At 39.0% G+C, this 17131-nt stretch overlaps 2 protein-coding genes across 7 annotated transcripts in view; both read left to right on the top strand.

Moving 5' to 3' along the window:
• dlk2 (delta-like 2 homolog) overlaps positions 1-17131 on the top strand; it is a 528840-nt gene that overhangs the window by 74461 nt on the left and 437248 nt on the right. The gene's annotated exons all lie outside the window — the stretch shown is intronic.
• Positions 6120-17131, top strand: part of qkib (QKI, KH domain containing, RNA binding b) — a 108597-nt gene continuing 97585 nt past the window's right edge. For 5 of the 6 annotated variants that reach the window (XR_013800164.1, XM_079634656.1, XM_079634655.1 and 2 more), the window contains exon 1: positions 6121-6854. Coding sequence is in view for 4 of the 6 variants with exons in the window: in XM_079634656.1 (XP_079490782.1) it covers positions 6713-6854 (142 nt within the window). In the remaining 2 variants the exon portion in view is untranslated. Of the gene's footprint in view, positions 6855-17131 lie in introns of all 6 variants that reach the window. The other variant, XR_013800165.1, reaches the window with a different exon arrangement.

The raw sequence follows: 17131 nt of genomic DNA, 5'->3' as shown, positions 1-17131 counted from the left end.
CACCTCCCTCATCTCGACCATGGCCCATCAGTCCACCAGCTCCACTGACCCCCTCGTCCCTCTGGCTGCACTTTGGTTGTTCGTCTATCTGCCCTTGCCTCAGGACTCTACTCTTCTCCCGCTTCGCCTCGTCCCTCTGGCTCCGTTGGACTCCTTACTCCCTCCAGCTCAACTATGGTCCTCTGTCGCTCCAGATCCATTGTGGCCCTCTGGATCCCCGCCTAAGCCTCGGTCGCCAGAGCCGTCGGTATTGCCATGCCCATCCGTATCCTCAACATCGCCTTGGCTCGTCGGCTCTCCTTCTACACCCTGGTCTCCTCTTCCACCTGCTCCGCCTCCGTCAGTCAGACCCCTGGAGTCATCAACCCTTTCTCCACCATGGCTCCTCCCTCCATCGGCTCCACCATGAGCTGCCTGCCAGGCAGGAGCCGGGATCCCACCTTGCTCCTCATACTACAATTCCTTCCTGTCTCCTCCTTCGCTCTCCCACCATCTGCTCCTCCCTGGTCTCCCGAGCCGATGGGTACGACATGTACGACATGTAGACTGTACGAATCCATGGCCTCGTCAACCTCCAGGACGCCCACAACTTTGGATGTTTTACGGTGCGAGGACGCACCTCCCGGGAGGGTGAGGAAATGTCACGTGTCAGTGCATGTTTTGATTGGTTCCTGTTTTTCTTTGTTCTTTTCCCACCACTCCTTCGTTTCTTTGATTTGCTATTGAGTTAATTTGTCCCAGCAGTGTATGATTAATTATCTCGTTTCTGTTGGCTATTTAAGATGCACCCTTTCTTTCAGTCTTTGTCCGATCGCAATTGTGTTTCCCCTGCCTGTCAGCTTGTTCCAGAGTACTATTATTACAGTTTGAGTTTGTGTCGATAATCAGAGTCTTCGGTCTGTTCCTGAGGAAACCAAGGTGTGACAATATGAATGTGAATTTATTAAAAATAATAAGCACCTACATACAGTACATGTAGGCCTGCTATAAATAGGTCTACTCTAAATATCTTGTGCTCACTGTCTTCAAGGATATGAGTTTGTTGTTATGGATTCCTCCGTAGTAAGTTCATTCATGTACTGTATGATTTTATTTCAAGTCAAAACACAATGACTACACATTTTGTCAAAATGTAGGTTTACAATAAGAATAAAAAAATGTGTTTCTTTGACTACACTCTTAGAAGAAAAGGTTCTATATAGAACCTTGAAAGGTTCTATAGGCGCTACGTATTTGGAACCCCTAAAAGGTTCTACACTCTTAGAAAAAAAGGGCTCATTGGGGTTCTATATAGAACCATAGGGTTCTTTACTCAACTCCAAAGAACCTTTTATGCTAAAAAGGTTATATAATGAAAAGAAAGAACCCTTTCTTGGGTTCTGTATAGAACCTTTTAGGGGTTCCAAATATGAAGCGCCTATAGAACCTTAAAATAACCTTTTTTTCTAAGAGTGTAGGATCTTTCTTGTGACCAACAAGTTTCTCAGATTTCTGGTAATTCCCATTAACATGATTATGAAAGACAAATATAAAAAGCATTTTTTGTTGTTTATTGATTTATCCTCTCCTCCTCATAATTCCCAGTTTCCAAAATAAAATGATTTCACCATCCTGGCTCCATTATCATTATCTCTCTCTCTCTCTCTCTCTCTCTCTCTCTCTCTCTCTCTCTCTCTCTCTCTCTCTCTCTCTCTCTCTGATTTGAATATTGTTTTATCCAGTGAGTCAAGGCTTTCTGTTAATTACTTCTCTATTCATTTAACCATGTGGGTCTGTTTCGAGAGGAATTGTCTGACTCCTGCATTAAATGGCCCACATTCCTATCCTCTGATGCTGAAACTAACATGAGTTCCCCCCTTTATCTCTGCAGCGCGTCAAATTAGCACACAGTGGATTCGTGCTACAAAAGACTCGGCCAGCAAAAAAACTTGGAGACAACCTGACCGGGTGCTTTGTGGCGGTGGTCGGTGGCACAGTCTCACGGCTAGGGCTGTTCTCATGTGTTCACTGAGCCACAGGGCTGCCATGGGAACTAATGACCGATTTATTTTGTGGAACATGATCAAATTTAGTAATGTGTTCGATAAGACATTTTGCACTGGAAATGAGCCTTGGAGCTCAGTTATGGAAATTATTATTGATGTTTCATGGTTGTTTCAGTAATGCATTCAATCATTCATGACTGAATTAAATTTAATGCACCCGGGCTTCACAAAACTATAATTGCACAGATTCTTCACATTTATAGAGGACACATCAGCGCATTGATTTCCTAAATATTTTTAATAAAATGTTAATCATTAAGTTAAGCCAAGCAATATTATATTCAAGTAAGCTGCTGCTGCTAGTATTACTGTAACAATTTCAGCTCTCTTGAGAGTTGTTATGCTTATTCTGAGAGATCTCATTTGTATGCATACGTATTCGTATGTAAAATGTGTATGTACATTTTTCATAGATAGCGTACAATATCAGCATATTGACGACTGGACTGGGTTCAGTATCCTCTAAACCAATTTCATAGCAGATGGTATAATGGGTAAACATTTCATAAATCATTTGAAGAAAACACTCTAGAAGTATGATATAGAGAATAAGTCAAGTGTGTGTGTGTGTGTGTGTGTGTGTGTGTGTGTGTGTGTGTGTGTGTGTGTGTGTGTGTGTGTGTGTGTGTGTGTGTGTGTGTGTGGTCCTGGCAAACCCAAAGGGTCCAAATGTCCCTAAAAAATACTAATACCAGTCATTTTTTACCTGGTAGGAAATTTTTATTTTGGTCCCAAAATCAATCTTATGATCAGATTAAATTATTATTACTTTTTTAAGTGTCCATATGTTGATATTGTGAGTATTAGTGTCTATCCAAATGTAAAAAAGGAAAAAAAGTATGTGTTCTACAACCAAACTAACGAATACAAATGAGATCATTTGGCTAATTACCCTTCATATATTTGTTCAAAAGCATGCAAATGGGTTATTGAATTAGTGTAACCATTGTGAAAGCTCATTTTCCTTGGTTTCATCAGTTTACAGGCTGTTTTTATATTCGCCTCAAACCCACATACTGGTCACATGCACTTACAGAGAAGGGGGTTTATGAGGGGGATCTGAAGGAGGGCTAACAAGTGAAAAAGTGATAGAGCTGGAGAGAGGGAGCCGGAGCGAGATGAAAGGCGAGAGTTTGAGAGCGACAGTGCACTTGTTCCCTGGTTCGACCAAACAGAGACAAGCTTGCTCTCCTTGCCTGGTTTCAGGGTGCATGTGTGAAGGAATGCATTCATTAATGTAATTCCTCTGCTCTCAAACAAGGCTTCCGTCATTTGGAGAGCGAGCGAAGAGCCGCGGGGTGGAGGGGCAGTTCTCACTGAAGAAGGGGTGAGGGGTAAATACACCCCCTTCTCTGTAGTCAGGAGGGCAAGGCGCCCTAACACAGGCCTCTGCGTCCAAGGCGATCTGCATGTGAAAGCCCCGGGCATCACAAAAGGATGAAAAGGTGCTGGGCAGGACCTGGACAATCCCTTCCTGTTCTGGTGGGTCGTTTGTTTCCATGCTGTCAGATACTGGGCCGCCAGCCCTCTCTCCCCTCATCTCTTCAGCCCTCTGGTGCGCTGTCCCTCGTTTTGTTTTCCGGCTATTCCTCATACGTGCTCCTTGTTGTTTTTTTCCGTTCACGTGAATAGGAGCGATGGACCAATGTAACGTCAAACGGTGACTGGAACAATTGCTTTCATGGCTGCGTCTAAAAGCCAAACCGCACCGCGCATGAGAACTGCTTTGCATGACAAAAGAAGTGACAAAACCATTAGGCCAATTAGAGTATTTATATAAACATAGTAATGAAGGGATTTAAGCACTCATAAATTATGCTTGCTGTGTGGGAAAATAACTTCACTTCTCTCTGAAATGTTTGATAGCTTTGCTATTTCTATGCTAGTTTGGGAACAGCCTTTGTTTTTTCCAAACCTAATGCATTGCATTAAAGCAAAGCATGAATGCTAAGGATGGAAATGTACTGTAGCACGTCAAACTTGTAAATCTCTGTAAGCGTTCTGCTTGTGCTGTTTTTATGCTGCTCCAATAAGGACAAAAAGAATGTTAATTATGTAAATTAAAAAGCGGCCTAATCCAGAGGGAGGAGCTGTTCCCATAGCATTAGCTTTAATTGAGTATTGGCACATATTGACAAAGAATTAGCCTCCATCCGCATTGTGTAATGATTTTTCTTTTTCTGCAGAGGAAGTCTTCCTATTGAGATAAATGCCTTGTTTTCTTCTTTACCATTGTGGTATGTTCTGATGCGCACCGGCGTTTAGTCAATCGCACTTCTCCTTTACTATTCTCGCCAGCCAAAAGAAGACAAATGAGTCTTTTAATATTAGACCGACGTGACACACTCGGGCTCGCAAGAGGATAGCACTGTCGTTCTCAGCAAAAAATGCAATATTTAACTTGTTAATGTGTTAAAAAAATAATTTGTTAGACTTACTTAAAAAAGCATGCAAACTGATTGTCTTAAAAAGACTAAGTAAAGTGATATAGAAATAGTTGTACTGGCAAATGCTTGGTTTCTAGTTCACTTACACGACAGTAGGAACTGTAGAGAGTACTTGATCATTTACTTTAGATTTACTCTTGACTTAGTATAGCTACTCAGAATTACTGACGGTTACACTTTATTTCGATGGTCCAGTTTAGACATTCTACTAACTATAAGTAACTTTTTAAGGGTTCGGGTTGAATAAGTTGCCAAGTTATAGTCAGTAGAATGTTTGCAGACGGTCTACTAATACTCTAATGACAGTTAGTTGACATGTAGTTGCAAAGTTACTTATAGTTTGTAGAATGTCTAAACTGGACCATCAAAATAAAATGTTTCCCAGAGTGCATTGTGGCATGAATAAATTGTGCAATTGCTTTGTTTTACTATTTTTGTTTTGTTTTATTTGCCAATTTTATTTGCAGCCTTGTGTCAGTTCTAGCACAATAAAAAAGCTAATAAAATTGTTATTGTTGCAAGTGCAACTAATAAAATAAATAAAATGTAACTGTTACCATTGTTGTGTTTTGTCATGTGTGTTACTCGGGCATGGTCAATTGTCAGATACTATCACAAATATAGAGGGATTATGTCAACCCAATTAAAAGTTTCACAAGGTGTTTATGATGTGTTAGCAATACCATTTGAAAAGATCTTTATTCGACCTGAAAAATAGACTAGTTAATGATTTAGTTAGAAGTTAGGTCACCTCTTTAAAAGAAACCCATTTATTACTTCCCTTCCTTTGAAACCAAATAGCTGTGGTTTATTGTTGTATCGCTGTATGAGGAAGAGAATTACAAAAATATAAATGAAGATCCAAGTGCCCAACCAAAGGGAACACTGATCAGTGATCACCATAATGTCGAGTTCAAACAAAAACAATAAAATCAACATAAATTTATGAAGTCAGCTTATGTGATGTTCTCTCAAACATTTCCGTTGTATTGACAAGCAACTATTTACCATTATACAATGTAGATTTTAAAGCTGAAATGTTGCTTTGGTGAATAAATGTAACTTGTTTTATTGTTCACTCACCTTCATGTCGCTCAAATTTAGCATCATTTTATTCCTTATGCTGTCCGAGCTGCAAAAGGTGCAATTAAAATAAATAAAACTATAATTTGAGTCAATATACAACCCTATTGAATGGCTTTGGTGGATTTTGAATATAGCTAATCTTATGAAAGAGCAGCTCATAAAATGTGTCCAACATTTAATTTTGTGTTCTCAGAATGACATGATGGGAAGTAAAATGATGATTGAAATAAAATTATATAAAAAAAAATATTATTCCTCATTATTGTGTTGTGTATGCCTAAACATATCAGAAATAGTGCTGGATATTGCAATTTGCACGCATGGGGGGGGGGGGGGGGGGGTTGTAATAGTTAATTTGAAGACACGCATCACGATACGTATGTTTCAGAATCGAGTCTGCGTTTTAAATGGGCTAATTGTTTTTCAAATGTATACAGTCTCTCTCTCTCTCTCTCTCTCTCTCTCTCTCTCTCTCTCTCTCTCTCTCTCTCTCTCTCTCTCTCTCTCTCTCTCTCCTCCCACAGTCTGATTTCTGCTGCTGGGACTCATGTGACGGACTCGCGAGCGCAAGAAGAGCTGGTCGGTAACGGAGGACCGAATGCCAATCTCATTGAGAAAGCGCCTTTATTGCGCGTGAGAGACAGGAGGGACAGACGTTTCTAGTGCTGCACACATACACAGACAGACAAGACACAGGAAGCTTTGGGGAACTCGGGGAAAGGGTGCATTTTCACCGCCTCAAGAGGAAGTTAAGGACAAATCTCTCGCTAAAATAAATCTTAAGAGGGACACTGGGCACTCGGGAGTCGCCTTTGCGAGTAACTTGTGGGATTTATTGGGAATTGTTTTTGAAAGGAGACCTGGCTTCACTCTCCACCCGTATATATTTCATTTTGTTCATTTGATTTCTTTTCATCAGCTGTCCTAAAACAACTGTCACCCCCAGAATTGCAGTATTGCAGCAGCGGATTGTGCGTAAAGACAGAGACAGCATCCCTTGCCGCGGAAGACTCAGGCACTTGCCTCCTTCACTTGCGTTTTTGTACTCTATTTATTATTTATATTCCAGGCTTTATTTATTTTGGGACTTTTTCCTGTCTATTTTTGGGGCGTCGGTGGTGATTTCTGTGGAATATGGTGGGGGAAATGGAAACGAAAGAAAAGCCGAAGCCGACCCCTGATTATCTGATGCAGCTCATGAACGACAAGAAACTGATGAGCAGTCTGCCCAACTTCTGCGGGATCTTCAACCACCTCGAACGGCTTCTCGACGAAGGTAATGTTGATGAAGTGACATGTGTCCGTCAAATCCCACAGAATGGCATTGCCGGGAACTGCGCACGGGTTGTCCACGCGTAATGCAAAACGCTAAATAGCAACAATTTATGGCGCCAGTTGTGTTTTTTTGGTGTCAGACATTCACCCTTATCTTACCAATCAATCACACGACGTTTACAACCCTATAGTTCAGCTTTAAAAGCTGCTTAAGTTTGCGCTCGGATATGGTAGTCGCTACTTCTCCGTTGCGAGGGGTACCTGTGGCTTGCGATATGATTTCACAGTGATTCTGATGGATTTCTCGTTAGAAAAATATATTTTTGTTTCATATGTGAATAAGACCGTGATGCAAAAGGTTAATTTCACCTTAAGGATATGTTTCTCATTTAAACTCTTAACAGATTTACACTAGGAGAGAACAGATTTTAATCGGAAAATTCGATTTAGAATTTGTCCCGTTCCGACGGTTTGACTGCTCTAAAAGAGAACGTTCCAAATCACTTCCGAGTGAATAGTCGTAGCCTATACTTGGACTGCTAATGCCTATGTGACAATGAACATTTAGCAGAAAATAAGTGACTGAAGTTACAAGCAAGATAAACTTACTGTCACCTTCAGATCCTCTTCTGGGCCGTTGCCATTTAAATAGTCATCGCGAGAACTGTTGTTTACAAAAATAACCTAACAAAAATTATTTTTCAAAATAAAAATAAAAAGTGTTTCCTTCACAGTTTATGCGTTTAAACTGTGAATAAATGTTTCCCCTCGCTTTATTAGCATAATACGTCAGTATTCACGTAGCTTAGTTTGTCAAATCAGTCTTTTAACTACTGTGCACCATGACATGTTTAATTGTGGTCCCAGAGGAGTCGACCTCTCTGTACTTTGTGGTTAAGGGTGGGAATTTCGTGAACGGTGGCACCAGGGGGCTCTTGACTAATTCTTTAAAACCTCTTGTAGGCTTCCCATTTCCTGCTGTCAACTTTATAAAGTTGTTAATAAGGTTTATATATTTGCACAAACTGCTCTTTTTCTCATTTAGTCTGTTTTATAAATGTTTTATAGAGAGCCTTGGCCTTTATTGCAAATAAAGTTGCGCCAAATTGCCTATCTATCTATCTATCTATCTATCTATCTATCTATCTATCTATCTATCTATCTATCTATCTATCTATCTATCTATCTATCTATCTATCTATCTATCTATCTATCGACCCATGTGTTTCTAGAGAGGGCCCCCTTGTATTGCTCAATGTTCCTTTATTCCTGGATGCAGAGGCAGTTCTGTCAGTGTAGACTCATTTGCATTGTTCATTTGTAGTGTAATTCTCCTGCCTATTTAACAAATGCATTTTCATTTATTTTACTTTATGGAATTTCCCTGCCAATTGAAAATTTGTGAAAGACAATGTTGTCAAAACAAAGCAAATGTAATGTAATACTTGTAGTAATTTAAAACCTCTTGAGCAAACCTAAGGTGAAATTACATTTATAAAACTCCATCATTACACACATTACTCTACATTACTGACTCATTACTCATCATTATTTACTTATTACAGTGTGAGGGAGAGAGAGTCGTCATATTTCTGACACCCTTGAGCGCTACCAGCCACCCTTGCACAAGTTAGGTAGCTTGGAAGGTTTATAATTGCTGACATACACCATTCCAAATAACTGTTATTTGCCAGTGAATCATCTGCGCCCAACATGGCATTTCAGTGTTGACGTAGTCCCTTGGCATCCGCAGTTAAATACCCGAGGATCCTATTCATCTGCACATCGCAGTGGAATGACGTAAGCCTGATGTCAGTGCAAAATGTCAGTTTAATTTAACTTCTGTTGAAATATATTCTCATTTGTCAATGTAGACACTATTATAAATAAACCAAAAAGTGCCTTTTACACACTATCCTGATAAACGTGCTTTTCGGACATCATCACACACCCCTTGGGCGGGCCCGCGGCCTGGCTTTACACTCCGTGCTTTGTGGATTGCAGCAATTTCACTGTCGCTTTCTTGTTTGTTTCTTGCCACTCACATTTACAGCCTCTCCCTCTGGTCGAAACTAGCTTCCCTCTCTGGACAACATCCGTGATGTCCGCCTGTAACATTAGCCATGTAACCAGGGCCGTGTGGCTGATCTCACCTCAACATGAATAATATTCTGCGTTTCAATCGCGAAGTATGACTCACGTCATGAGTTTTCACAGCTTTTTACTCCGAGAGTTGGTGAGAATGAGAGTGGATATGTGTCATGCTGGTTAATGCGATCTTTTTCAGTAATATGCCAGTTAGAGGAGTTTCCTCCACAACGCGTTATGGGTTTGTCACAGTCTAGATTGTGCAAATCTGAATTAATAACGCTGTCAAGGGAGCACACACTCCGTCAGACTGAGACAGCGAGTTAGTCTTGTGCTCGTGAGAGTCGGTTTCACTTCCACTATTGAACCATTGCAGAACTGATCCCTGACCTTAGATAAACAGGACACAGTGCTCAGATCTGCATGTTAAGAGAGTGTGCAAATGCATGCATGCCTCTGATCAGTGTCCTCTTAGAAAACTAAATGCAATAGGTCACGGTGTTTTGTGATGATCAGAATAGAAAATGTGTTTTTGGATCCGTCGAGAAACGTATGTCCACTGCAACATACGCTCTTCAACACACTTAATCTCAGATGCTTTGTCGCTATAGTGGAACCATCACCAAAGCAACCCTAAATCATGGGCTTTTGCTGAGCTCAGCTCTATCCTGTCCTAGAACGTAAATTACGGTCTAGCGCTCATAGTGGACCACTGCATTGATCATACATGAACGTTTTCTGCACGGCTCTTGGAGAATGAAAATATGAACTGAGAGTGTTGAAAATCAGTGGCGGCGTCGATAATCGAGGCGAGCGATAGCTCAGAAGCTGCGTGAGATCGCATGTGTGATATTCCCCACGGGGTGTTGTAACGTGCACCAAATCTGGCTCTGTTTGGAGGAGAGTGTGTGTTCGTGTCGGCTTGCATCCATCTCATAATGTGCATTCATTTTACACTTTTGTTTGTAATATCACACAATCGGGTACAAGCGGTAGCTTGGGAGCACTTTAGATTTAGGCAATTGCTGGCATTATTACTGTGAGAGCACTGTTAATATTAGTAAATTACGCTACTGTAATCTACCGAAACTAGACGAACTGTTATATCCTCCCATAAATGACTATCATTATCAGTGTTTAGTTTTTTCTTGAACATTTGGTGCTAGTTTAGTAGTTATAGATCCAGGCCGGTGAAATTTTCAGTTTTCAAAGGTCATAAGTTCACTTTTAATCAGAAGGCACCGTATACTGAAGACTGTCTGGGATCCTCTATTGTTATTGTGCCCTAGAGCACTTCACTTCGCTCTGGGTTGCTCTGGGGAGATTGTCCACGTACTTGGTCATTTTAGACACTTTAGATGAGAAAGCTGTTTGAATGACAGATAACATTTTAAAACTGTTGATCTATTAACAATATTGTTACATTAATCAAATTAAGTGCAGTTTATCACATCAATATTTGCTTAGAAAATACCCCCAATTGAACTTCAAGCTTGAATTACATCAGCGATAGGAAAATCCCTTAAAACACGGAATTGCTTGCAGGTCAGAGGTCGGGATTTATTGTGTTTTTTTTAATCACATTAAAAAAATTCAGGAATCCACCACCCCAATTTCACCTCTATCTCTACTGACTGTTTTGTATTAAATATTAAAATATGTATTAATTTAGTAATCCAAAGGGAGTTTAGAGCGTGTGCTGAGGCCGAAATATGTATTTTAAATAAAAACGTGAACTTGTGAACTATACATTTTGAGCAATAATAGCTTAGTGATTGGGGACATTGTTTAATCCTAATTCAAAATCTCCATTTATGCCATGATTTGAACTCCCAGGTTTTTTGTGAAATATATATATATATATATATATATATATATATATATATATATATATATATATATATATATATATATATATATATATATATAGTTACAAACCTAAAATTGCATGACATTTCCAATGGAAAATGTTCACATATTCTGGGTTCTCGGAAAGGGAAGTAGGAGGTTGGGCAAACTTGTATGTGTATATATATATATACTGTGTATATATATATATATATATATATATATATATATATATATATATATATATATATATACATATACATATATATAATTGTATTATTATTTGGGGGGTTTTGCATTCCCATTTGCTCCAAAAGAAAAAGAAAAAAAATCACAATAGCGTTTATGACTTTTCCAAAAGAGAAAAAATAAATATTAAGGAATTGATTAAGGTGGTCAGAAGAGATATAGATGTCAAATCACTCATTCTGCCATTGTATTACACAGCAACTAGCTTTCTGAAATGCAATGCCAAGCTAATATAATCTAACAAGATTTGTAAAGTTAATAACTGTGAAATGCGTCATCACAATCTGTGAAAAGGGTCCATTGGCCAAAACCACAGTCTAAAACCAGTGCAAGCGAGCACCAGTGTATTTGATACACATTACGTGAAGCCCCTTGCCATAGTCAGTGTTGTAGAGAGATGTTTCTCCCCGCTCTGAAGAGTAGTGTGGCCTTTAGATATGAGACGTGCGACCGGCCCTGGCATGTCACCTGTGAGCGATGCATGTGCGTGAAGCAGACGTGATGCTCACAGTCTAATGCGTAAACCCCTGCCCCCGTTAGTGCAGATGAATGCCCTCGATGGGCAACAGGAGCAGTCAGCCATGCTAGGCCCTGCACTCCGCGCTGTAATAAAGGTGATGAATTTAATCAGGGGAGCAGCCGCTGCCATCAGTACAAGGCCCATAAGGCAAAGTTGTGCAGCTGACATCCATAGAGAATGGAGTTAGTTACTGTTTGAATAGAGACGCTAATAGAAACAGAGATGTATGTGGGCCTGTAAGGCACTAATGCTCAGTGGTCATTCATGGTTTGTACACCAAATTGTTCTTTTATGGTGTCGTAAAAGGTTTCTAAATAACTGACTGCTGCAATGTAGTAACTGGATGTACATAATATTTAGTATTCGAGGCACTCAAATTCGATGTTCAAACATTCTGAATTAAATGTACGATGTTCTTCAGTCTCAGGATGTCGAGCGTCAGACGGCATGGCATCGGACCACCCACAGACACTGCCAGTCTGATGCATATTGCACACAGAAACGGGAAGAGCCGGCTGAAATCGGATTGGCTATAGTCTGGGTGTATCAGTCTGCCTGGAAACAAAGTCATGTTTTCCAACTATCAACATAGCTATATTTACTTGACTGGCCCAAAAATTCCAGTTTAGTTGCGGCAAATCTTTGAAAGATATAAGATGTCCACAAACAATACTTTTTATTTGGCGAGAATGCAAAGGATTTTTATTTCAAATAAATGCTTCTAAACTTTCTTTTGAGGATCCTGAATAAAATGTATTGTGGTTTCCACAAAAATTAAACGCAGCAAAACAGTTTTCAACATTGATAATAATAAGAAATCTTTCTTGAACAGCGAGATCTTAAAGATATTTTTTGATTTGATGCCACTAAACTGGACATTTCTGGCCAATCAAATAATTAGTTCTTTGTCAACATGATAATGTGACACTGAAGACTGGAGTAATGATGCTGGAAATTCAGATTTGACATTTTAGGAATAAATTACATTTTAAAATATGTTCAAAGAAAACATATATTTTAAATTGTAATCATATTTTTAAATATTATATATTTTTGATCAGATAATCTCAGCCTTGGGGGGTTCTTTCAAAAACATTTAAAAATATTTCCCAAAACCCCAAACTCTTGAATCTTACTATGTATGTGATAATATCTTATATTTTTTTCTTTTAAGTCTTTCACATTTCTTAATATCTTATATTTTTTTCTTTTAAGTCTTTCACATTTCTGATCAATTCTTTGATGTTTTCTCTATACATGGTCGCTAAACCAAAACACTGCTGTGGATTTTTGTTGCTGTTGTTGTTTTTAAACCTGCATCTAAATGGCATGTAAACACAAAATGAATGTGATTGGTCAGTCAGACTGACCTTTACTACCTAAGTAGCTTCAAACTGAATGTACAGATAGTCAAAGACACTATAATGTATAACTATAGGACATGCTTTAGTTAAAAGGAAAAAGGGTATCACTTTAGTTTATGGTCAATTTATAACTATTATCTTGTTTATTAGCATGCATATTACTATTGACTGTTTATCAGTACTTATAAAGCACATATTAATGCCTTATTCTGCATGATCTTAATCCAACCAATTACCTAAACTTAACAACTACCTTACTAACTATTAATAAGCAGTAATTAGGAGTTTATTGGGGCAAAAGTTGTAGTTAATAGTTAGTTAATAGTAACAATTGGACCCTAAACTAAAGTGTGACCGGAAAGAAAAAAAAGTTAGTTGCCATTGCCAATAAGTTAACAAGATGGATCTAATCTTCCCACTCATCAAGAGCTTGTTTGGTCTGTTACACAAATCTCAGACGCCTCATTGACAAACACAACGATCCTATCACACTTATTAGTTAACCAGAGAAACAGGGCTGTTACATAACCGCTGGTTTATCACTAGCCAGACAGCACAAGCACACTAACAGCGGCCATTAATCTCTCACACAAATTCACATCTAAAAACAAAATCTGACATGTGCTGCTAATCACTCTCGGAGGACCGATTATAATGACTTTGCCTTCTAAAACTTCAATACAAGGCGGTTTACTTTCAGAAAAGCTCTTTCTTGAAAGCTCCCTGAAGTTCCCATGAGGACCGGAGAAGCCCATGCTCCGCTGACAATTAGTCTAAGTGGCCACATTCATCACCTAATTGGAGCAATTAATTAATCCTGAGGATTTTTACTGGGGTCAAAGTCAATTTATCCAGAATTAACTTCTTTAGGACTCTGTCTTTATTTGTAAAGTAGCTGTCCTTTCTGGGATACTTTACAATTCCTCTCACTTTGTGGCATTAGAGGAAGAGGAAATGAGCTGTGTACTCATTAGACACCAGAGACACAGACACACGAGAGGGACATGGCATTACTTATTCAATGTTCTGAATGCTTAAATATGATCAATTTCGTGAAAAGATCTAAATATACCATATTTGATTGTGTTATTTTAACATTATTGTAGCCTACATTTTGTCATTATTTACTCTCATTTTGTTTTAAACTTTATGCATTTTTGTGAGGAACACCAAAAATATTAAAAATATATATCTTCATGGCTCTTACAATGACAGTTAGTGACCAGCATTGTCAGTTTTGGCTCTCAAATGTTTTCTTTCGAACATCTTTTCTTAAGCATAAAATGACACAAATGGCTCCGGTGTTGTCTGATTGTCTAATATCACATTCAGAAGGCAGCAACTATTTACCTTGGCATTAAATTGCAACAAGATCTGTACTGTAAAAATTACAGTAAAATTACATTTTCATTCAGCATTTAGCCTTTACTGGAAAACACATTCTTACCTTTCAAATTAATTATTTATTCTTAGTTAATATTTAGAAAATATGAAAATACTACATATAAGAAGAAGAATGTTCTTAAGATTCTTAAGAATGTTTTGGTTCTTGGGTTCACTGACTCAATGATTAAGTCGCTAGTGAAAAATATTGATTATAAATAAATGTATTTTTAGTACTGAAAGGTATCAATATAAAATAAAATTGACTTTTTGTGACTATTTGCATGTAATGTGTTTTATGGTTGTTACTAAACTAACAATGTAAGACTTCAATAGTCAAGTCACCTTTATTTCTATAGCACTTTATACAAAACAGATTGTTTCAAATCAGCTTTACAGAGAAAAACAGGAAAAAAAATATGCATTTCGGCTGTTGCTCATCTGAAGTCAGTTCAGTGTAGATTCAGCTCCGTTGTAAAGATCACCAATTATTAAATTAGTTCATTTCATCTAGTTCTGCATAAAATTATGTCATCGTCCAGCTCAGTTCAGGTCTCATTCAAAATGAACAGCGAACAGCGTTTAACAAACATTGTGTGATTATGATTCAGAATCCATCGCAAGTCAGAATTCAGATTGGGATCGGTAGCATTCGAATATTCATCAGTTCCTTGTTTGAAGAGCGATTCATCACGCCGGTCTGGAGCTGAAGCTGTCCATAGGGTTCTGGTCTGGTTCTTGTGTCTCTGCTGAGGACCTGTGCCGATGGCTGTCATGTCGACGAGGCCTTCACAAGGGGGATTGACTAGTAGACAAGGTCTCGGTTTTGCTCGTGTCTAGATACACACAATACGTTGAGTATCCTGTGTGATTTACTATTTGTACAACAGCACTTATGAGCTTCCATCTCAGTTATCTTTCTGCAAATTAATTTTGTCCCTTTCAATGTCACTTTGATGGCCTCTGCGTCCATTTTGTAACTGTTTACTACTTGATTACTAGGCTGTGAGTTTGCAGACAATTGCTGGAAGATATTCCTGGGGTGAGTTTCACTTCATCTTACATTCTGAGACAGTGTGCCAGAGACACTAAGTTTAGTAGGCTTTTCGCATAGTATACGCAGTGATATTTTGAGATGCTCTGAGGTGATTGTGCATTGAACAGACGTAACTAAGATCTATAAGCTCATGCTGCTTCAGGTAGACATGCTTTCCTTCTGAACATCATCATTTCCTGTCACAAGATGACTTTGAGGGGTCATTGGAGCAGAAGTGAAGAACACACACACAGAGACTGTCACCTGACAGTACTTGATGTACCGGGGTCACGGGGTCATCGTGTCACGAAGTCACGTGCCCCAGTTCTCCTCGCTCAAGAGCAGCGCCGGTTCGTTTGAAGGAGAAATCAATCACATGACAACCCCCCTTCCATTTCTGCTTCCATCGGTTACTCTATATATCATTGGGGATTATTATGGCCGGCTTCCTGTGATGCCGTCATTATTAGTGAATACATCAGCGTTGAGCTTTATAATGCATTCACATCCCTCATTTTAAAAGCACTCTGTGTAATTGAAACTGTTTCTCACAGACTGCTGACTAAGTCTCGGGCTCTCCGGGAGACTGGGCGAGAGGGGAATGTGAATCTACCTACACGGACAGAGTCGTATTGATTTCAAAGTAAGAGGGTGAATGAAAAGGCAACATCTGAGCTCGTTTATGTCAATAGATTTTGGTCTCCTGTCGTTCCTTATCCTTGCCTGTTGCCTCGGAGAGCGAAATCCTATAACCAGAAATAATTCATATTCCAGCGAGATGGTGCGTGAGAGCTAATGTGTTAATCAAAAAAGTGTTTTTTTTTCTGGTTATTTAACTTTACCTGCATTTAAATGCAGTGTGTGTCGCTTTTAGGGGTGCATGCTGTGTTTATCATTTAAAACCATGCAAGCAAACTTATTTTGTGAAATGTTTTGTTTAAATATTTAGCATATGCTATCTAGCTTTAAATGAAATATCACTTGGTTTTATGGTTTGTTATCTATTGTCGTAACATTTGGGCATTTTTATGTGTGGCTGAAGTACAGTATCAAAGCGAGCCTGCTCTCTCGATTTTCCCTTTATTATTGGTTGCTAAAAACCCATTCTGGTCAATCAGCAGTTGATATTGTCCTCAATACCAGATGTCTTGAGCTGATCTGGGAAAAGGATCCAGTTATCTCTTTTAGCAGCACGTCAGCATGTTGGTCTTGCTCGGGCCTCTCCTCTGCTGTTCTTGTCGTTGGGCTATTTTCTCAGTCTGCTCCAGATTCGAAGGTAACGCTTGGTCAGATTTGAGGACTGTTGCTGCTCGGCTAGCAAAAGGAGATTGATGTGTTTACCTTTCGTCAGCAGCACAAAGTTCAAGGTACGGGAGAGACATTTAATTGAATCTAGCCTCTTCTGAATAATTTTCAAATGTTCTGGGCTAGGAACCAAGCAGATGCCTTTTAAAGGACACGAAGGGGACCATCTAAAGTGCCATCCATTAGACTCTTCTGTTTAATATAGATAAAGAGCAATTCAGGCCATCTGAGAAATGATCGATTCCCTTACTTACTTAGCGTGATTTATCTCATACCCTTTGCACACCAAATGTGCATTTTAATTCTTTGTTAAAGGCTAATGGCTCTCGCAGGTTTTTATATAATGTCAGTACGCAGCCAAAAAATTTCCCCGTTTAATAGCATCGTCACACTAAAGCCATAACTGACCTTGATTTGTTAGATCTGGGATTGCTCATGTATACTGTAGATTTACAGTTTCAATGTAATGCATTTGTCATACCTCT

Source organism: Phoxinus phoxinus, assembly GCF_949152265.1.
Source record: "Phoxinus phoxinus genome assembly, chromosome: 14".
NCBI classification, from domain to species: domain Eukaryota; kingdom Metazoa; phylum Chordata; class Actinopteri; order Cypriniformes; family Leuciscidae; genus Phoxinus; species Phoxinus phoxinus.
This window is presented reverse-complemented; position numbering and strand designations above follow the sequence as displayed.